This window comes from Pteropus vampyrus, unplaced genomic scaffold, assembly GCF_000151845.1.
Source record: "Pteropus vampyrus isolate Shadow unplaced genomic scaffold, Pvam_2.0 Scaffold66, whole genome shotgun sequence".
NCBI classification, from domain to species: domain Eukaryota; kingdom Metazoa; phylum Chordata; class Mammalia; order Chiroptera; family Pteropodidae; genus Pteropus; species Pteropus vampyrus.
In genome coordinates, this window is record NW_011888847.1 from 7,726,082 (window position 1) to 7,749,614 (window position 23,533).

Sequence of the window (23,533 nt, forward strand, 5' to 3'; positions counted from 1 at the left end):
ACTCTCAACTCTTCATGCCAACAATGTGAGAAAAGTTGACTAAATTAAGACAACATTCTCATAAAATCTTTATATTCTATTCTGCCAAATACCATTCACAATAAAAAAACAGCACTCTATCTCTATTTGAGAAAATAAAGTCTGTCCCTTGTTTGGTTTTGTTTATTTGCAGATAAAACTTGGCTTGAATTTTAAGGCATTTTTTTTTCAATTACCACAGAAAAACTGGCAAAATAAATAATCATTTACTAGAAAGCAGTAAGACTTATAGAAATATGAAGTGGGTAAATATCAAAATATGAGTATCCTAGCTAGTTTTAGACATTTGGGGGGCTTTCTTGGGACTAAGAAATAGAAAGACAGGTAATAGCAAGCCTCTAAAAGAAAATAATTTATAGTAAATATAAGCACAAAATGGAGCTAGAGAAAAGGAATATTAAAACAACAGTCTGAGTGAGGTGAACACAACTGCAAGGAGACAAATGGCTTTATTTTATTTAGACAATATAGTTCATTCAAGTAAACTGAAGAAAATTGTAGATTCAGTCATTCGTTCAGTCAGCAAATGTATCAAAGAAATAATTTCTGTACTCTTCCAACTGGGACATTATAAGGGTCTATCAGATATAAAGACAGTTTTATGGGCTCAAAATATATTTAAACAAATAAAATCACATCAAATATCCTAGTGTTTCAAAATATGCATTAAATACATGGCACACTTTTCCAAAAAAGCACTGGATGTGCTAAACTCTATTTGTACTTCAAAATAATAATTTCATGCACTGCATAACTAAAGCAAAGTAATACATGTAAAAGAATTGTCTCTCTAAATCAAAGCATGGAGATTGCATCTTTTGAATTTTGATGCTACATTAAAACTACAGTGACATAAACACTAATGAATAAATAACGTTTTAAAGGCACTATTTACATACACAATGCAAAATTTTTTTGCTAAATTTTCTTTTTTGATTGTATGTTCCAAGAAGCACCATTCAAGTGATTACTATGTGCGTACAAGTGGTTTAATCAGTATGTGACCAATAGCTTTTTTCCAAATTGCTTTTGCAGTTGCACCTATACAAATACATCAGTTCTTTCATAATCTGCACTGACTTGGTACGTGTTTGAAAGACTCCTGTGTCTGTATCTGTCGTTTTACCACTATGTCACAATTTAACTGTATTCTAAAAAATTTATTAAATCCTACTCTTTACAAGTTACCATGCTGGATTGTGTGAGCAAGAGTTCATCAAACCTCCATGGTGCTTACAAACTATATCTCTACCTTGGGGAGGTGGGCTCAGAAAGCAGAGAATGCCCCAAATTGACAAAAGATGTCCAGGAGAGCACATTGCTGGCCAGCCCTAGGCTGGAGAAGTCATTTTTTCATCTGCCTTGGGCTGCACTGCCATAAACTGGCCACCACCCACCTCTCTGCCTTTATCTCTATCTACTTCTCAATTCAAAATTTATGCTCTAATAACACCTGGCTTCTGTTGTGGCCTTCTTGTTCTGCACACCCCCCCCACACACACACACAATTAACATCTGCCGCTCTTTCTACCTGAAACATTACACTACTACTACAACCCCTCCATCATACTGCCCACTCCCCAACCCCAGTGAGTCATTTAACTCTTACACATCCTTCAATACTTGGCACAGGAGTGATTTTCTCCAGGCAGCTCTCCCTGCCACCTCTTTGTGCCACCACAGCATCCTGGGTACATCCTTGCTAAATCAATCTCACCATCCTCTAAGCCCCTTGAAGTACAGACCCTTACTCACTGTTCTTTGTATCCTTAAGACTTCGTGTGCTGTCTGGCAGAGAGTAGGTGTCCAGTATTTGTTGAACTAAATCAGATACGTTACGTATACGTATGGATATTTACTATCTTGGGTACAGAATGTAGCAAGTAAGGAGGTTTCATGGGTTTCTCCAGACAGACTTGAGAATCAGGAACCCCAACGTATAAAAAACTTGGAATGAGCTATGGCAACTGCCAAGAGAAAAATAAGTCTAGAGGGGAAAAAAAACGAAAAGAAACAAAGTCTGAGGACTAAACCTTTGAAAAGTTCATGTTACATGACCTCATAAAAATGTTCATGATTCTGTCTCATTTGACCCTGAGCTGGGGATTGGGGGGAGACACATGGGAAGCACTTGCCAGAGAGACAGTCATACATTTAATAGTTTTTATAAATCTATTCACATTATTACAGAGCTAATTTAATGCTTTTTGTTTGTGTGTTTGGAGGCAGCAGTTATACCTAGAGACTGATATTGTCTTTACCAGCAACTTACTCAGCTCAGGTTCATTCCGGGAATTATAATAATCTCACAAACCAATAGCATACAATCTCTTAATAAGCCAATAAAGAAATAACATACTCCAAATGACAAATTAATCACACCATCGAGATGAAGGAATAACGTTCAAATTTAATATGAGGTGTACCTTTTTATATTACGAGGCACTCAGGAGAGACAGCAACCAACCGAGAACTGATTTCCAGCTGCCAGTGCAGAAAAGGATATCCCCTGTTGCCAGGACACGTTGCTAGAGAACGAACACACCAAGAATCCAAAGTTACCAGGCTAGGAGGGGTGTCCTCACCAAGACGGAGAAAATGCCCCAAGGGTCTCAGGAGAGTTTTTAGGTTAGCAAAGAGTCACCTTGCTCAAACGGAAACTCAACTAGGCCTCACAAAGTCTCAGTACAGTTGACCTTGAACAACAGGGGTTTGAACTGTGCGGGCCCACTTATACATGTATTTTTTTTTTTTTTTCAATAAATGCAGTCGGCCCACTGCATCTGCTGGTTTCGCATCTGTGGATTCAGCTAACTTCGGATGGAAACAGTACTTTCGCATTCCCAACCGCAGTTTCCCAACCTCGGATAGAAAATACTGTTTGAATCCTTGGACACAGAGGGCCGACTGTCGTTAAGTTTTGCGGGAGTCGAAAGTTATATACAGATTTCCGACTGCTCAGGCGTCAGCGCTCCTAACTCCAATGTTGTTCAAGGGTCAATTGTATTGAAATGTCCCCTTGATGAAGACAGAACGGGGCTCCCTATATGAGGATAGCAGTGTGTAGGGATAAAGGAGAGAAGAGGAAGTTGGGAGAAATGGAGAAGGTTCATTATACTATATATTAAAAGTCTAGGTTCCTGCCTCAGCTGTGCCACTGACTCACTGTCCCTTGACTTCTCTGGCATCAATTTCCTCAAGTTGAAAAATAAGGCAGATGGATTAGATGATCCATTATATCCTTTCCACCTGTGATTCTAAATCATTCCAGATGCCTAACCTAAGAAGTTCCAAGCAGTTAACCACGGAGACCCACCGGGGTCACTCCCAGCTGACCTGACCCTCCTGGCTCTCCCAGCTCAGCTTGCCTTTGGCTCCACCCAGCCTTCTCACTCGTGCGCGCCGCCTCCGAGGTCGCGAGGACGCGCCGCGACGTCCGCGGCCACGTGACTCCGCGGCCACGTGACCCCGAGCCGCCATGGCGGCGGGGCCGCGGGATCCCGGTTGCCGGCCTGCAGCGGGCGCCCGGTTCTTCTGCACGGTGGGCCGAGGCTTAGAGCCCTTCCTGATGCAGGAGGTGCGGGCGCGGCTGGAGGCCACACAGGTGAGTGGGCTTCTCTGCGCACGCCGGAGGGAAGGAGGAAGGCCTGCCCTGCACCCTTCCCCGCCAGGGTCCGTCGTAGACCCAGGAAAGCAACGCGACCCCCATGCGCTCAGACGCCGGCCGACCGTGGCGACGACGGCCCCCGCCCTCGGAGTTCTACCCGCAGGTTCTGTAATTCTGGAAGGAACCGCCAGTCGTTTTTCCCTACACATCTATTACCGCACACCAGTCACGGCTGAAGTTTTTTTTTTTGTTTTTTTTTTGTTTTTTTTTTTTTAAGAGAGGTTGAGGCAAGTTATTTCCTAGATTCCTTTTTAAAAGGCGTTCACTAGTGCACTATAATTGGAATTAGACCTGTCAGAGTTAGAATCCTTTATCCATCCTTTAAATGCATATATATTCTTCAGGTTCAGTTCCGTGACTCTTGTTAGTTTCCTGCCAATGATGGTACTTTATAAGATTGTTAGGATTAAATGATATAGGGTATGTAAAGTACACCCTAAATACGCAGTAAATAAAAGCTAGAGAAATACTCTTGGAGGCCTCATAGTCCAACTTACAGAGGAACTGAATGGTTCCTGGTATTTTACCTGTGGTTAATTTCAATGAAATGCACAGTTTAGGTTCTAGAACATGCTGAGCTGGTTTCTTGAAAGCAGAGGGAAAAGACATGCTAGAAAAAGGCTTCAGTATCTTGATAGGATATATATGATAGTGCGAATGATGTGTTATTGGAAAAGGAAAGCTTACTAAATGAAATTGACCACTCCAGCAGCGACTGTACTCTTGGAAGCCAACAAAAGGAGTTTCTGCAATGAGAGGGTGGGAGGAGAGGAGGATAGAGGAAGTCGTGAGAAATGGCATCCCTCTTACTAGACTTACTAGACTAACTTGCCATTTGTGGTTTTGGTCACAGAATTTAATAGAGTGTTAAATGTAGCTCATCTAAAAAGTCAGTATAATAACAACTGCTTGACATTGATTAAGCATTTAATGTGTGTCAGGCACCTGTTCTTAAGTCTTTACTCTCATTCACTTGCTTAACTTTCACAACATATGGAATTTCCCTACTGAGAAGGTAGGCTTCACATTTAACAGAAAAGGAAAATGAAGCATAGATAAGTCCAATAAATTATTCAAGTCATATAATCAGAAAATGGCAGAGCTGGGATTCTAACCCAAGCTGTTTGTAAAACCAGGCATGAGTTTGTAGTCCTGTTCCACCCAGGCAGGCTGGCTCCTTAGTCCAGTTTTTTGACCACTGTGCAGCCATGACATAATGCTGCCCTGATTTTTATTAAATGTTAACATAGAGTTCTCGGTATGAAAAATAGAAAGTTTTACTCAATCTGAGTATGCTGGATTATTAGAAAAAAAAAACACTTGCCACATTTTTCTTCTATCTTCTCTAAAGACAAAATGAGATGGTGGGGGAATGTTTAATCACAGCAAAAAAATTCGGTTAATTTTAGGGAAAAACTTGGCAATGAGAGGAATTAAGTACGAAGACTTGGGAATTTATCATGTTTTAATGTTGTATATTTTAAAGACAAATATGCCTGGAAATGGGATCTAAACAAATAAGCTCTGAAATTCCATCCCAGTTTATCTAATATAAACTAAATTAAAGCAATCCTGAATGAATAATGATAGCATCTAACATTTATGAAGCACTTACAATGTGACAGACACTTTACGTACATGTAATGATTTAATCCTCAAAAGAATCGTATGTGTTGTCATTTTTACCGTAATTTTACAAAGAAATAAAGAGAAAACTGGTGCTAAGTGGTGGAACTGGGACTTGCATCTGAATCTCTAGCTTTGAAGCCCATGTGCTTTCCCACTATGCCAGAGTTTAGGTCGGATACTGCTGTGGAACACTGCATGTAGCTTATTTCCATAACAGCATGGTAAAAAGTGTGTGGAGGCTTTAGAGTCAAAAGGTGTTCAAATCTTATATCTTCCTTTAATAGATTTGTAAGTTTGGGCAAATTACTCAAATTTCTGAGCCCCACTTTCCTTGGATATCAAATAGAGATGATAACATCTGCTTTAAAGGATTACTGCATCTCTTGAAACAAAAATCCAATACACATGTAGCATGGTATCTGGCAAATAGTAGGTGCTCAATAAATGTTCCCATTGAATGAGTTGCACAGGAATACTTAATATCATTCTTACAGTGACAAGAGACACTTAGAAACTTTGGTTTGCTTCAAGAAAATTAATCGTGTAAAATCTGAATTTATAAAACATTAATTTAATTCAGAAGTGATTGTTTAATTTTACAAAGTAATCACTCTGTTCTGATCAGTGTTTTTCCAATTTTAATGAACATAAGAATCACCTAGGGAACTGGTTGAAAATGTATATCCCTACCCAAGGTGTTCGCATTTTAACTTACAAACTCCCCTCCCAGCTGACTCTCATACAGGTGCTTCCTCCAACACACAGCTTGCAATAGAAAATGTCCTGTGTATTCTGTTTAGCTTTTTATCACGGAGAATTTCAAACCTATACAAGAGTGGACAGAATAGTAAGATGAATTTCACTCATCCAGCTGCAACAATGATCAACTCATGGTGAATTCTACTCCATTCACATTCCTTGCCCTTCCCACTTCATGTTATTTTGAAGCAAATCCCAGGCATCATTTCATCTGTAAATATTTGCCTATATATTTGTCCTACACTATAAGGACTCCTTTTATAGCATAATATACGTAGTATAATATGAAAGAGATTATACATAGAATGACTCTTCTTAATAATGACTCACTTCAGATTAAAAGACACACACAGACTAAAAGGAAGGGGATGGAAAAAGATATTGTTTTGATGGACCTAGAAGGTATTTAAGTCAGACAGAGAAAGATATAAACACTATATGATTTCACTTATATGCGAAATCTAAGGAATAAAAAGAACAAACTAATCAAAAACAGACTCACAAATATAGTGGACAATTTGGTGATGGACAGAGGGGAGGGGAGTTGGGAGGCTGGGAGAACAGGGTGAAGGGTTAAAGAAGTACAAATTAGCAGTTGACAGATGGTCACGGGAATGGGGAGCATGGCATAGGGAATGAAGTTCGCATTAATTAATACGAACTAGAGAAGGGCCAGAGTAGGGAGGGAGCAATTGGGGCGGATCATTTTATGAACTATATAGATGTCTAACCAATGTACTGTATACTTGAAAGTAATTAAAATAAATTTAAAAAAACAATATCATTATTCTAAAAATATTTCCTCGTCATCAAATATCTAGTCGTTATTCAAATTTCAGCTTGTCTCATAAACGTCATTTTTGTTTTTAAGTTTGTGTATTTAAATGAGGATTCACATAAGGTCCACACATGGTAAATCTCTTTTAATCTATACATTTCCCCTCCATGGCTCTTTTTTCCCCATCACAATCTGTTAAAGAAGCTGGGTTGTTTGTCCCACACTCTAGAGCAGGGGTCAGCAAAGTTTTTCTGTAAAGGGTTAGATAATAAATATTTTAGATTTTGTGGATCACTTTGTGGTTTCTGTTTCATATTCTTTGTTTCTTGTTGTTGCTGTTATCCCTTTAAAAGGTTTTAAAATACTTTTTTAAAAAAAAGAATTTACATTAAAAAAATAAAAATTAAATTAAAAGGTTTAAACTTACATTCTTAGCTCACCAGGCCTAGTGTTCTGACCCCTAGTCTAGCGATGTGTTGTCCACTTAGGATTATCACTAACCACAGTGACTATTTAAATTTAAATTTAAAAATTTACTTTCTGCAACACATGAGTCACATTTCAGGTGCTCAGAAGCCACATGTGCTCATGGCGACTGTACTGGACAAAAAATATATAGTACATTTTCATTATCACAGAAAGTTGTTTGACAGCACTGCTAGAATTCCCCCCAGTCTAGGTATTGCCAGTTGCGTTGCTGTGGTGTAGTTTAACATGTCCCTCTAGCCTCTGTACTTCCTGTAAACTGAAATCCTGTAAGTTGTAACTAGAGCTTGGTCAGATTCAGGTTTCATTTTTTTTTCCTCCTGGGGGTAGGGCAAACTTCTTTCTAGGTTCCTAGGTATTTTTAAGTATATAAAGATATGTATTTTTATATGTAATACATTTATAATGTCTATATTTTTATAGATGTTATTTTTTTTACTTAGACTACTTTTAAGAAATATATTTGGAAAAAAGTAAGCTTTACTTCATAACCACTTTTAATATATTAAATACTTAAAAGAATAATAGTAGGAACAGTTTTTTTTTAAGATAAAATTCAATATAGTAGAGCCAGAAAGGCCCTGCCAAGTGATTCATCGGTCTTTTTCAACCCACATAGCAAACACTGTTTAACTCAAGTCCTATATAAGCAAAAAACTTTCTAGTTTTTAATGGAGTCGTGATGATAGAAGTGGGGTAGAAGAACTAAGCAGATAGTCTGTTTCATTGAATGGGATGATTGCATATGGTTGCTTTTTTGAAGATTCTCTGCATTCCTTTTAGATCAAATGCCTTTTTAAAAGTTATTGATACATATTTTTCAATTCTCTCATCTAAAAAGAACCAAAAAAGCTCTCACACTTCAATAAAGGCTGTAATTTCATCTTTGGAAGTGTTAAACATAAAACCAGCTGGTTTTAGACACTTGGTTATAATTTAACTCCAAATGGAAAAAACAGATTGTATGTATGAATAAATTTTCAAGTAACAAATATTAGGATGAAATATTCTAAAATGCCACGTTTTCTTCTAAGAATTGTAATTGAATACCATAAGTTATAAGCGATAAACCAATGAAAAAGGGTAACAACTAGTTTCAGCCATTTTTGAAATCATAAGCACTAAAATTCATTCTCTCTACTGCTTTAAGGTATAATACCTTATCTTCACAAAGGGCAAACCATTAAAGTGCTTTCACATATATGATTATTTCATTTTCACAGTGACTGTTTTACAATTTAGTAAACTTCTGATTATATGCTCATTACTTGTAAAAGAAATATAGGCCTTATGTTAATTTTTAAATAAAGAAAATAAGTTGATTTGGCTTTGAGAATGTGTTTAACATTTTAATGGGTCAATACATACTATTATGTTTTGACACCCTAAATAAATTAAACCTTTTAGGTCCTCTTAAGTTGATACTCAGCCATATTCTTTTTGAAAATCTCCCCCTGCATCCTCTCTGCCCCCCGCCCCCAGGATATTTTTAGAAAAAAAATCATTGTATAAAATGTTTCCCTTGGTATGCAATTAAGTAAGAAAACTTAAGATCTTTGTACAATTAAAGAACTATAATGTAATGTCTAGATAACTGGCTACTTAGGTGAAAATCCTGTGTTTAATTCAGTTTATAAAAACTCAAATCTTAAAACCATACATTTTCAGTAAAATATTTATTTCCATTCCCCCGAAATCTTGGCAAGGTATTTGTCATCATGTCTATTAACTTGTTTTGGGATGGCTTTAATATCAGCTGCATTTTTATATCAAGTAACATAAAATCTGAGTTTTTAAAAATGTACTTTTTAAAACTGTGTTTTCAAATTCTCTAAGCATTTTGAGGAATATAGTTTTGACTTAGTGGGACAAAGTAACCTTGCTCATGAGAAAGAAGTGAATTTTAAAAACCAGAAGTTCTCATTTTAGCTATTTTATTATTCCTTTAAATACTGATTTCTAAACATTCTCATTCCTCCTTCCTCCATCTTCCTTGGTCAGCTGCATTGCTGATATCTAAGCTATTTGGGCTTTATTTGTACTTATTTTTCTAGTTTTATTGAGAGGTAATTGACATAACATTGTGTAAGTTTAAGGTGTACAAGGTGTTTATTTGATATATTTATATATTGCAAAATGGTTACCACCATACCATTAGTTAACACCTCCACCTGTCACATAACCATTTATTTTTATTTTTTTGTGGTGCGAACATTTAAGACCTACTCTCTTAGGACCATTCAAGTACATAATACACTATTATTAGCTATAATCACCATGCTGCCATTAGATCCCCAGAACTTGTTAATCTTATAACCAGAAGTATTTGGGTTTTAATTGGTGTTGATCTAAGGCTTGCTAGGCAGAGATTCTTCATCAAGCTAGAATGGTAACCCCATAAATTAGCATCCCAAAAGCTTAATTAGACCATGTCAGATCAAAAACTTAAAAAAAAAAAAAAAAACTTGGGTTTTAAGTTGTCATTGAATGAGAGCTACCTAAACACATGGGATACCTTAAATTTTCTGGTGCCTCAGCTCTAGGCAATAACCTAGAACCGTGTTAGCCCATGGCCACTGCTAAAATAATTCCAGGACAGTCCACATCCATCTTAAATTTAAGGGGGTTAGGCCAACCCAGAAAGGTCGAAGATACCATTGGTATTGAGCACCATTTGCCATACCTCATTGGACTCCTTATGAGTGAGTGCATTTTTCATTTTTCTTCTCTGAATTTTATCACATATCCATCCTGTCTTCGAAGCCTGTTTTTGCTTAATGCATACTTTTTGCTCTGTCCCCTTTTCAGTTCTTATAGCCAAGTGTCTCCTTATTTCTACCACAGTAATCTGCTTCTCCTTCCAGCTTCACATTCTACACTCAGTCCTTTATGCCTCTTCCAAAGGAATTATTTTCTGCCAACTAATTCAGTGTTGTCAGTTTTCATCAGAAGTCTATAATGGTTGACCATTACCATCTGTGATACTCCATTTCCTGACCATTTATCAAGCTGGCATGAGCTACACCATCCATCCACCTGACACTCTCAATCAACATAACACAGCAAATGCTGCCATGCTCACTTACAGTTCACTTCAGCCAGGTTGTCACTCCTACCTCTGCATCTTGCCCTTTGTTCTAGAATCCATCTTCCCAGATATTGTAGCATTCTACTCTGAGACTTTTCCTAATAATAGCTTCCATATTCAGTACCACTTATTGTACCTACATCTTATTAATGAGTTTATTAAAACTTTGTAGGTTTCGTCCAGGTTTAATTCAAGTTATTGTCTTATAAATTTTACGTTTTAATTTGTATGTCAGAGTATGTCATATGCTCCTGGTAGACCACAAGGTAGATATTTAATAAATACCCACTGACATGTTAACCTTGGGCTAGACACCTAATATGTCCTATCCATTATTACTTGTCTTGCCCACTTTCAAATAGTGTGTTAGATTTGTCAATATGATTACTATTTTATGTTCTAGTAGTGTGCATGCACATGTATACACACACACACTTTACAAAAGGTAACAACGTAAAAAGATCATAGTCTTGGTCACAGACTGATTTTATACAAATTTTTTAACCTCCCTAAGCCTCAGTTTCCTAATCTGTAAAATGGGAGTGATAAAATCTACCTTAGAGAGTTGTTATAAGAATCAGGGGCGGGGATGTATTCAGTGTCTGACAAGTAGTAGATACTTCAGAAATCGTCATTTTTATTATTGTTAATCTAGAAGCTATATTTTAATTCATTAAAGACAAAAGGGAAATGGTTCTTACTCTACACTGGACAGCATTAATATCTACTTTTTTCTCTTTGTAGGTCGAATATATTTCAGGGAAAGTTTTTTTCACCACCTCTTCTGACTTGAATGTGCTAAAAACATTAAAATCTGCAGAAAGATTATTTTTGCTGATTAAAAAGCAGTTTCCATTTAATGTTTCATCTGTAAGTAAAGGTATGGCCTATACATATTGCTTTTACCCACATAATATGTTCTACTCCAAAGTGGTCTGCTTGATAATTAATAGATAGCTATTTCACATTTTTAAGATTCATTCAGACCTGTGGGATAATTAATTATGTATTTTTCTATAGTTCCTGAATATTATCTAATTGTATTATCACCTAATTGCGTCTCTTCTTTTTGCAACTTGCTGCCTATATTCTGAGATTTTAGTGTCCTAAGTCATATTTCTTCCTTGAAAATTGTGATCAGACACCTTCTCTAGGGATATGTAGGGTCAATTGCATTTATTTTGATTTAGGAACATGTAATAACCCAAAATGCATTGTTTGAATAAACTGGTCAAAACTGTCACCTTATGAATTTTAACTGATGAGTGATATAATTGGGAAAATACTACATAATAAACTTGCCTGTTTGGGGGACCTTAAATGTTTGAATAAACTTAGTCATTTATAAAACAGAGTTAAAGGGCTTAAGAGATTTTCTGTCCCTTCTCTGATTTTATAAATATACTGCTAAAATGATTTAAGGATCTTGATAAAAGCATCAAAAAAGAGGTCCGACACTACTGGACCAGATATTGCCTTAAACTTCATCTTATTGCTGATTGTGCACAAGAGGTCATATATAATCATATAGTCTGTAATAAACTGTCAAGAAAGACAAAAATGACAAGAAATCGAGATGGAAGAATAATTATTTTAAAACAAATTCTAAAGTACTATACTGTAGAGTCAATATAATTTTATTCCAATATTCCACATACTGTCATCATTAGAGAAATACCATAATTATTCTTGGATCATCTTGATGACCCTTGTTCATCAAGAAAAGATTACATTTTATTGAGCATGCTGGCAGTCCCTAGATTATGAATGGGTTGCATATCTGAAGTGTTACTTTATGGAAACTCTTTTTATGATGTGTGCTAATATTTATGAGCTCTGTGTTTTGCAATTTGTTCTGTTTTTTTAAACTTAATTTTTATAGGCAAGATCAGCATTATTTCAGAGATAGATACACACTCTAGGTCTATGCATATATTAAAGAGATATGTATATTATCACAGGACAAATGATCTTGCCAAAGTATATAATAATTTTATATGACTTTTAAAACTGTCTTGATGTTAAGTATGGAATATAAGAATGAACCTTATTCTGTACGATATTCTTATGTTAAATTATATAAATTCCAGATGACAGTGAAGTCATTCTTCATGTAATTATTTAAAAAAAAAACCAACAAACTTATTTTAAAGAAATAAAGATAATGGAATTGTGGATGATGAATATAATAGACTGTCTTTAAAGCTGCAATGTAGGATAAACTGAAATTTTATTTATTTAGGAAAAATGTTTAGTGAAATGCAAACACTTATAAATGATGATCCTGAGAGTTGGTTGAATGCCATTTCAATTTGGAAAAGTCTTCTTGAACTTGATGCAGAAAAGGAAAAACTTTCTCAACGACACGCTAACCCACTAAAAAGAAAACTGGGAGAAAATGACACCATCATTGCTAAGAAATTAAAAACAGAACAAATGCAAGCGACACAAGAGATTGGGGATTGCCCGCTGGAAAAACAAATAGAAGAAGAAACATTGGAGCAAGGAAACTTGCTTCCTAAAAGAGAAACATTTCAAGAAGTATTTCAGAATGGTATAGCGAAAGCAGTTAATACTCATAACCAGAACGGCTTGACTTTCAGAGTTTCTTGTCGCTGCAGTGGGACTGTTGCAAAGACCTTTACTGCACAGGTACACTCGCCTCCAAAGTGGGTTCCCCTTTTCTAAAAGAATTAATTACTCTTTAGATTTAAAATGAGCTGAAAACCGTTCACAGAATAGATAACTAGGCCTAATGTCATGTAATTAAATCTCTTTAAAAATGCGTTTTGCATTTAACTTTACCTCAGATGCTTAAGAGGAATACTATGTTATTCCATGTAATGACTTCCTTTTACTTTCTCCCCAAAGGTTTCCTTAAACTCACAGATATCCTTTCATGTGGAAATGATAATATCATGGTCCTAAGCTTTTTGGGTTTCTCTTCAGTTCATTTCTGTGTTTATTGAGTGATTACTCTGCCCTGCATCTGTGATTGTCACCAGGACCCAGACTACAAATACATAAATGCACTCAAGGTCTCAAGTATCTAGGGGACAGTGAACACTACAAACAAATTCCTTCAAAAACTCTTATTGGTTGACCCTTACAAAATTCAGTGATTTAAAGGACATAGGTCTGGGTTCTTTGGCTAACCTTAAAATCAGACAGACCCTAAAGTTTGAGTATAATGCTACTGATCTGGTCATTTTTAAACATACAGGCTTGCAATAGGTAAAAATAGTTAATCTTTCAGCTTACATCTATTTCTAAGACCCCGAATGGCCTTATTTATCAGGTCATGATCTAGTTATTTCATATATCTAAAATTATAAGAATAGAGATTACAGATGAGTAGACGCTAATGCCATAGAACATGCTGGGAAGTGAAAGAAGTAAAGTGCAGTCTTATGCCTTGGATAGAAAATGCTTTAGTGTAATATTTTAATATTGTAATTTTAAATTGCCATCAGATAATCTGACTTGTTTTTCATATAGGCCTTGTTAGTTTTCACTTATATTTAAACTTAAAATTTTCATTTTTTGTATTCTTTTCTATAATTTGCTGCTTTTCCAGGAGGTAGGAAGAATAATTGGAATTGCTCTTATGAAACAGTTTGGATGGAAAGCAGATTTGAGGAATCCAAATTTAGAGGTAATGAATGTTCACTTTATTTTATATGCTTATAACCTAATTCTTTAAAGATAGTGTCAGCTATTTTTATTGTACTTCTCGATTTTGCTTTAGTTTCAAAAAACACGTCTACATGGATCCAGCAGTCTATTTTCTCTTTAGTAGTAGGACAGTACAGAAAATTTTGCTAGTAATTTTCACCGAAAATGTCTTATCCAAATAAGGTGTTTTGTAATGGAATTGTTTTGTCACAGTTGAACTAAAAAAACATTTATTACAAGGTTGCAGAGGTGCTCTCTACAATCACTGTATACATAATAAGTCTCTACAATAAGAAATTCTAGCTAATGTTAAAAAAAATAGAAAACAAAAAAGCCCATACAAAATTTAATAGTATGTTCATAGTGGCTTTATTAGCATTGTAGGGTTATGCTTTTCTTTTTCTCTATTTTTTAAAATTAATTTAATGAGGTTACACTATTTTTACTTATAACAAAGTAAAACATATGGGGAAATAAATGCGTACTATAAAAAATATTCTTCACTATTTTTTGAAAATCATCTCATAAATTCAGCAGGTAGTTTAGTCATTTTCATAATTCATTAATTAATAAATTTATTGTTATATGGCTTTAACTGAAGTAATAGCTGGCCAAATCAGAACATTTTGTGTTATTTTATTTTTTAAATTTTTATACAATATTTTTCACTTTTAATAAGTAATGTTTGGCAGGTTATCTTTTATTGCTGTCATGCAAAATTCTTTGACCCCTAAGAATATTTTGACTTAAGAGTATCTTCATTTCATCTCCTCCTTTTCAGTTCTTTTCTGCTTTCCTGGTTTTCACCTCTTCATCTCCCTCTGACTCTCTCTCACTTTCTCTCAGAATGATGTTTTTCTCATAGGTTAGCTTATAGATAAACATAGCTAATTTAATTCCTATCAGCCATGTAATGCAATTAATGGTAGCTATCATTGGTGGACATAATCAACACAAAACAAAATCGACAAGACTGAAATCACATAGTAAAATTTGTTACCAAAATTGACAGAAAAATCAAATCTTCACAAATTTTATTCTACAAAATAAATAGAAAAGTTTTTACAGGGAGAAGCGATTCTCAATAACATTTGATATATAAAAATATTGGCATATCATATCTTTAAAAAAAAAAAACACTTTTTTGAGCTATAATTCACATACCAGACAATTGACCCATTTAAAGTGCACAATCCAATGGCTTTTAGTTATTCATGGCGTTGTGCATCCATCACTACATTTTAGAACGTTTTTATTACCCTTAGCCATCATTCCCAAGTCTTCCCATACTCTGTCCCCTACTCCAAGCCCCTGTCCAAGAGTATATCGTATCTTTAATATGAATTTTAAATAGATAAATAATTTTGCTAAAATGAATAATATAAAAATTTGGAAATTTTAGCTGTGATGATCAAGGAATTTAATTGACTAGAGGGAGTTCATTCCAGATCAATTTTTTATTGATGAAAATTTATCAATATTGGAATAATTCTGATTAAACTGTAATATTAAAAATAACCTTGGGGTGAAAGTACCAGGGTTCAAATGCTCCTGAGGTCAGACAGCAGAATTAGAATATTCCGTAAACCTCATTCAACTACAAAATACGAAAGTAAGATTCTAATTTTTAAAGTTTATGTGGACTACTAATTATAACTTGACACATTGAAATCCTCTTTGTGTCCTAACAAAAGAAAGGAAATGGAGAGGAAGAAGCTCACCTCTAGCTAGAGAGAGAAAAGGTCACCATATATTTGGCCTGAAGAAAGGTTTCTGATACCCTAAAAGTGTGTGTAGCTTGTGATAGTCCTGTATGGCCTCATGTCTTATTTGAGGTTAGAATTTGGGTGAATTTAGGAAGTCTTCTCTAACCCAAAATATTGAAAAGTCTGATCCAGTTATGATATCTCTGGGAAGAAAGTTGATCTTGAGTTCTTCATAACATGATTCTGTATATAACTTATATGCCAAATTAACCTCAGAATTTTTCTATGAACTGTACTTATACTTAACTTCACCTCTGCTCAAGAGAAAATACTATGGAACATTTTTCCAAATATCACAAATAAGGCCTTGGAATTTCTTATTAAAATATAGATTCAAAATGGAAATTTTCAAATCATCAATAATTTTGCACTCCATTTCCTGTCCCATTCTAACTTCTATATTTGTTCTTTCAGATCTTTATACATCTAAATGACATGTACTCTGTGGTGGGAATTCCTGTGTTCAGGTAGATATTACATTCTGTGCTTCAGATTTGTCCCTTATGAGAGTTTTAAAATTAAGAACTTTATGCTTTTCATTTATAGTATGAAACATTGATATAACAGAAGCAATTAAAGGCAAAGCATTTGAGTTCTTTACTTGAGCCAGTAAAGTATTTTCATGGAGCTTATTTGATATGACCAGTTAGAGCTGTGAAAGATTTTATCACAATAATCCACTGATTACATGATTCATACTGAAAATTACATCTAATTATTTCTATTATTAAATGATTTTCACAGGCCCATATTTAAGCTAAAAATTTTAGTCTGTTGGCATCTTGGAGTTTTAATTAAAATAGAAAATGCAGCACAATTTTTTAAATTCACCTTGAATATTAACTGCATGTAGCTGTGCCCCACTGTAACATATAGCATAGTGGAGAACTGTGGACTTGGATTTTACCTTCTCCACAGATTAAGTGCAAGTTTGGGCAAATTATATTCCTTCACTTTAAAATTAGGAAAATAATAGTAGCTACTTTGTTGCTTTGTGTTTGGGATTAAATGAGATAACCTATATGAAAATGCTTGATACTATTTCTAAGATACAGTAAGTATTGAATAAATTTCAGCTGTTTTATTTTTTTTAACAGATCAGCAACTAGGGAGGGAAGGGAGAAGCATTTTTTAGATTAAATTTATTTAATTTCAGTTGAAACATCTGATGAATACTTACCATATGCTAAGCATTATGCTAGACGTTCAGCATTCAAAGATGGGAAAGATGGTTATTAAGTTCAAGGAATTCAGTCTAGTGGTAGAACAGATAGGTAGTAAATGCTTGACCAGAGTTAGAAAAAAAGACCTAACCCTGGAGGTTGGTAAGCAAAAGAACATAGAGAAGACTCACTTAATGAATCACTTAAGTGGAGAATGGAGGAGTATCACTTAAATGGGGAATACTCAGGAAGAATTCCTCAAGTGGGTAGAGAAGGAAAAGGTCTTACAAACAGAGAATTTCATGTGTAGAGGCATGGAGGTGTGAGGAAGTTTGATTTATGTGGGGACAGCAAGTAGTTTCAGTATAGATAGGACAGGGAATGCATAGGCAGAGTGATATAAAATGTGGTTAAACAGAAAAAAGTCATGAAGTATCTTATAAGCCATGTGAAACAACTTGGATTTCATTTAAAAGCAGTAAGAATTTGGAGCAGCAGAGTAATATGATCATATTTGTGATTTTTGAGACACTACCAGGGAAATTATATTTTTAAATGAAAGGGAAATAAAAAGGAAAAGGAGGTTTAAACTCTTATAATAGTTCAGGCAATGAATGATGAAGAGCTGAACTGAGGCAAAATTGGGAGTAACAAATAGGAGGCCATGAATTCAAGAAAAAGTTAAGGAGTCTAGAATAACTTTCAGATACTTGATTTAGACAGCTGGTAGATAATGGTGTCAGTACTGAGAGAGAAAATGTATGGAAAGTTGTGTATTCGGTGGCAAATGTCTGAGTAGGTATTTAAAGTTACAGCTTAGGAGTTCAGGTGAGACAGGTCTAGGGTAGAGATATAGATTAGGATACCCGATAGATAGATGGCAAGTGGCCCAAGAAAATGGCGTGTATCGAGATATGAACTACAGGGAGAAGAGAGTGTGCTCACTTTTCACCTGTTGATTTTCAGTACTTAGATAATCTCCAGGTAAAAAGTGTCCAAACATACATTTAAAGATAAAGATCTGGGATTCAGGTTCAGGTGACAGTTCTAGGCTAGAAATATAGATGAGAGTGTCTTCACCTTGGTGATAGATGGTGTGTAAGAGAACAAAGAAGAAATGCATATATGTGGAATAGATCAAAACCACATTTATTTTTGTAAAAACCAGCTAAAATTTGATTAAATACATTAACCAGATCTTGTGAAAGTAGAGAAATATTTTTACTTTCAAACAATTTATTTCTGAACACTTCCTTCCCCTGAAACATTTTATTAGCTTGATATAATAGGGCCCTTTTGTTGAAGTAATAGAAAGTAATTTGCCCAGGTTTATGCAAAATAAGAACACATTCACTTTTGTTAATAGGGTTAGCTCCCATAAAATAAAACTTCTCTTAGTAAACAAAAACACATAAGTGTCAAAACTTTCAAAGATTCTACATAAATTTTTGATGCTTAGGCACTTAGGAATATGTATGGACAAAGACAGTTTTCCATACCAAGTCTCTTTTTTTTTTTTTTGGTATTAGGAGTAGAAAGTCTCTCAATTCTAGTTTTAACCAATGTGTTTTGTAGCAAGACAATTGCCAAACCTAGCCTGTAGTACCAAGATTCATTGATCAAAATTTTATAGTCATTCTACCTGCAAAGTTTATATTCCAGGTTCTAAATCTGTGGATGTAGTACGGCTTGCCTAAGTGAATTATTTTCTGAAAAAAACTTTAAAAAACCCAAACTCCCATGGGTTTACCGTGCAGAGCTTCCTCATTGTAACAGTAAATATACAACTATACTGTTTTATTTGTAAAAGCTACAGCTAGTTTTAAGATTTTAAGAGGCTTATAATAAATACATACAAAACAGGATATCTTAAAGTCAAAAACAGATCAGAAACAAAATGATGAAAGACGTAGCATTTGGAGAACACTGTGGTTTTGTGTAATTTTCATAGAAGAGCCCTATTCATGGTTTTGGATCAAGCCTACCCCAAAACAACCGAGCACTAATTCTTAAACTCATATCTTCATGTCTTACCAATAAATTATATATCTGAAGTAGAAAAGTACATTGAAATTTCCAAAGAAATGCTTGTTCATTGCATTTGATGCATGTAAATAATATTTTGAAAATTTCTATCAAATTTGGAAATATCGATAGCAATGATGAGGTGAAGGATGAAGTATGAAATGATACATAATGGGAACCAGAGAACTCATTTGGGAGATGTCTGCTTCAATGCAGACAACGCAGTGTCATGCTTCATTTCATCTTTTGAGAAAGATGCAAATTAGCAAAAACCAAACTTACAAAATGGACTTTTTATTAAAAAAACCTATTGCAAGGGTAAGCATCCATTCAGCCCTACTTTCCATTCTACATCTCTGTCACAAAATAGCATATTCCTCTTGATAACTCCAGCCAGATTAGCAAGAAAAGGCCTCTTCCACATGGGAAGACAGGGAAGTATATAAACACTTTAGAAAGATTTCTCTCATTTGTAATTACATTTTTATAAGTTAAACACATAAGGGTTTAAAATTCTGTTACCTAAAAAAACTTAACTTTCTGAAATGCCACATTGGCTGGTAAACTAAGTGATCAATTAGAGAAGGTATTTTTGTAAGGTTAAATACTCTCTAACTTAGGGAATACTGATTCACAGACATGGACAAGTTAATCATTTTTATTTATATCAGATTCTTCTTTAACTTAGAGTAATAATAGGTTAATCATTAGGTTCTTTTCTTTGTAGGGTTCCTTTAGCCAGCAGAGCTTACATCAAGACGGCAGGACTGAGATCCACCGTAGCATGGGCAATGGCCTCTGTCGCTGAAATTAAGGTGAGGAGAATGCTTTCATTCTTAGTAATATAATAGGAAGGATCTTTTCATAATTAACTTTTACACAGTCTCTTACCAATGGACATCTTGATTGCTTCCTTTTCCTTCCTTTTCTCTTTTTCTTTTCTTTGTTGTTGCTGCCATTACACACATCAAATGCTGCAGTGATGTGTTTTTATTTATTGTTGAACTTAGAGTATTTTGTCTATAAAAAAGCTGAGTCAAATATAGCTACACGTTATTATTTCTAATTTTTGTGTCATAATCATGTGGACTATAAAACGTCTACTTCTTTTTCCTGTGACCAAGATCTTGATCAGTTTTTGTAAATGCTCCATGGACATAAAATAATTTCATTTTCTAGTCAGTATTCTCTGTATCTTTGCTTACTCTTTACTATCTGCTCAATTCTGAAAGAGGCATTTTGATGTCATTGTGATTTTAAGTTTCTTCGTTTTTATCGTCGCCTTATTCAGCTGGTATGTAGTTTGGTACATGCACATTTATGACTGGTGTTGCTTCCTCATGAATTGTGCCTTTTTATTGTTACATCAAGTTCTCTTTATATCAATTAGTGAGTTTAAACTTAAATTTCACCACGTCTTATTAATATTTTCCCTCCTTTCTTTTCATTTGCATGTGCCTAATTTTTCTGAGAGCCTGCCATATTTTCAGTATTTTTTTTACAAACACGTAACTCTGTTTTTATCCCACTCGGATCGTCTCTGGCTTTCAATGAGAGAATTCAGTATTATGACAGACACACCTGATTATATTTCTCTTGTTTTAATCTATTTATATTTATAACTTCTTATAGTTGACCCTTTCCATTTTAGCTAATTTGATCATTACTTGGTAATCATTTTATTGTTCTCCCTAAGGCTGGAGATTTTACTTTATTGTTCTACTCCATGAATGGTTCCCTTTCCTAGCTCTCTTAATTAAACACATAGGATTCTACTGTTATTTTAAAATAAGATACCTACTTCTTCTGCCATGACACTGTTTTTGCCACGGAGACACTAATCTTCCCCATCTTCCCCCTCTTCCCTATCATAAGATGAGACCTCTAGAGTACTTTTTCTCTTTTCCTGTCCCATCTTTACTCCTCCCTACAATGAGGCCTTTGAAACTTTTACCTCCTTTCACTCCCAACCCCCAGCTACTAGATCGAACTAAATTATTTATCACATATCAGAATTCCCTTAAAGTATGTCCTTTCTGTTTCAGAGTTCTTATTTAGCACTTACAGCCTGTCCTTAATCATTAAGATAGAATTGTGTATACCAAACATATATTTCTGTATAAACACACACAGATATGTTGCAAGGTGTATCATTCCTCGCCATTGTCCTTCACTTTGTCTTTTCCCATTTGAGGTCTCTGCTCTGGTTTATTTATTGCTTAGTTAAGGTCTTGTCTTAGGTATTTTCCTCAGATGCGGTATTTGAGTAATATCCTGTCTGAATTTCTGTATACACTCAACTCTCTTCCCTTCATCCTAGGTCTGCCCATCTTGGCTCGAGTTGCAATCCTTTTCTCTCAGGTGTCTATAGATGCTTCCCCATTGTCTTTTAGCTTCTGGTGGTATAGATGAGCTGTCCATACCAGAATGATTTTTCTTTTCCTTTATAGCTACCTCATTCTTTCTGCTCAGCAGCTTGTAAGACTTTTCTCTTTACTCCTATAAAGTTTAGAAGTATTACCAGGATATTCATCCCATAGCTCAGTAAGTCTGACTGCCTGGCTTCTAATTCTGACTTCACCACTCTGACTGGGAAACTAGGCAAAGTACTTAACATCTCTGTGCTTCAGTTTATTTGCAAGATGAAAAGAATAATTTCATAGGGTCATGAAATTAAGGATTAAGTGATTTAGCATTTATCAAGCAATTAAAACAGTGCCCAGCATATTAGAACATTTATAAATATTAGCTGCTGCTGTAGTAATAATAATTATAATTACTTGGAATATGTAATGATTATTATTTCTCTAGCTCAGACACTTTTTTATTATTTAATTATTATTACCTCAACTGCTTTGCATTAGTGACTTTAACCTTAAGCTACTATCTTTTTTCTGCTTCTGAAATTCTTGTTATAAACATGTTCAGCTTCCTGGAGCTGTTCTCCAAGTCACTTAACCTTTCTCACATGGTTTCCATCTGTTTACATTTTGGCTCTGCATTTTGAGTTATTCTTGTACATTTACCTTCTAAGTTATAACAGGAGTCATAGAGATACGCTCTACTTTATTTATGGAGATTTTTAGCTTAACAGTCATGGTTTTTAGCTTTGGAAAGGGGATTGTGTGTGTGTGTGTGTGTGTGTGCGTGTGCGCGCACGCATGCGTGCTCATGTGCTACATTTGAATATCTCTAGAAGCTCTTAACTTCTTTTATTCAAATATTTATCTGTCTTTTCCAGTAGTTCTATTTGACTGGCTGTGTGTTCTGATTGTTCTGCCAATTTATTCTCTAGCTACTGACACACACCCCTCATGTGCCATTATTTTTCTTTGTTGGCTCATTGGGGCTCAAGTATGGTCAATTAAAGTAATATAAATGGCTGGAATCCTATAAATGGTACAAGGCAAATAGAGCTCTAGTGCCACTGGGCTTGGCATGGAAAAGAGACTGTCAGCCATGCTGGGACACTTGGTAAAGATTTTTCTATTCGCTGATTTCCTTGCAGGTCTATAGGTCTCTAAAAACCAAGTTCTTCCCTGGTTCCGATGATTCTCACCTCTAGGCTCCAGCGTTGTTCCCTGATCAGCCCCTCAGCCTGTGGCAAGGAAGCCCCATACCAGTTCCTTCTTCTGGGACCCAGCAGAGCCCAGGTTGCCTCTAGATCTGAGCATCACTTGGCTCAGGGGAAGTAAATAGCATGGAGCTGAGAAGAGGAGAGAGCTACTTTCAGATTACTATCTTCTCAGAACCCATGATTTCATTTTTTACTTGATTTAACTTTTTGGTCCAAATTTCTTTTAATATAAGGAGACTAAGATATAATTACAGTTTTTTTTTTCCGAATGCCAAGTCGTACTTATATTTAGTCTAAATTTATAAAACCACCTACAAATTTGCAATGTTACCTTTATCTTGATATAAATATAAATATATTTTTCAGAGAAGTGGAAAGTAAATTATTGAAAATATCCAAAGATAATACTCTGTAAAAGTTTTCTTTACTGTCAGTTTGCCTGCCAGGACCCAGAGTAAGAAATGTTTCTCTTTAATGTGACCACCAACAAAAGATGTCTGTTAATACATGTAACAAGTAGCACAGCAGAGTTCTTCTGTGGGGAATGAAGTAATGACCCACGATATGAGTGATCCCAGTATCCAACCTTAATCTAGTCCCCTCTTTAGAGCTTCTTACCCAGAGCATTGCACAGACAGCTCTACCTAGGGTAGGCCAGTACCACTAAAAATGAAATTTAACTTGAGGATGTTAAATATTTTTCGTGCTTATTATAAACCATTCTTCTTCTTTCATATTAGAACAGGGAAGATTGACCTCTATCGATCTTAGTCATTATTATAAGCATACAGAGATAATTCTCTACTTCTGCCTGTGTACATAAATGGCATGGCTAGAAAAGGTCCTATCGGTAAAATAAAGACATTTAAAGATGTTTAAGG

At 35.1% G+C, this 23,533-nt stretch overlaps 1 protein-coding gene and 1 long non-coding RNA gene across 7 annotated transcripts in view; one reads left to right on the forward strand and one right to left on the reverse strand.

The window, feature by feature from the left end:
• Window positions 1-2,562, reverse strand: part of LOC111740608 — a 39,723-nt gene extending 37,161 nt beyond the window's left edge. For both annotated transcript variants that reach the window (XR_002780688.1, XR_002780687.1), the window contains exon 1: window positions 2,466-2,562. This is a non-coding gene — a long non-coding RNA (uncharacterized LOC111740608). The remainder of the gene's footprint in view (window positions 1-2,465) is intronic.
• Window positions 2,563-3,476: 914 nt separating this feature from the next.
• THUMPD2 (THUMP domain containing 2) overlaps window positions 3,477-23,533 on the forward strand; it is a 34,429-nt gene continuing 14,372 nt past the window's right edge. For 2 of the 5 annotated variants that reach the window (XM_011361369.2, XM_023531330.1), the window contains exons 1-6: window positions 3,479-3,643; window positions 11,191-11,326; window positions 12,689-13,098; window positions 14,024-14,101; window positions 16,302-16,354; window positions 19,803-19,890. In XM_011361369.2, the coding sequence (XP_011359671.1) occupies window positions 3,518-3,643; window positions 11,191-11,326; window positions 12,689-13,098; window positions 14,024-14,101; window positions 16,302-16,354; window positions 19,803-19,890 (891 nt within the window). In that variant the 5' untranslated portion in view covers window positions 3,479-3,517. Of the gene's footprint in view, window positions 3,644-11,190; window positions 11,327-12,688; window positions 13,099-14,023; window positions 14,102-16,301; window positions 16,355-19,802; window positions 19,891-23,533 lie in introns of all 5 variants that reach the window. The other 3 variants (XM_023531332.1, XM_011361368.2, XM_023531331.1) reach the window with 3 other exon arrangements.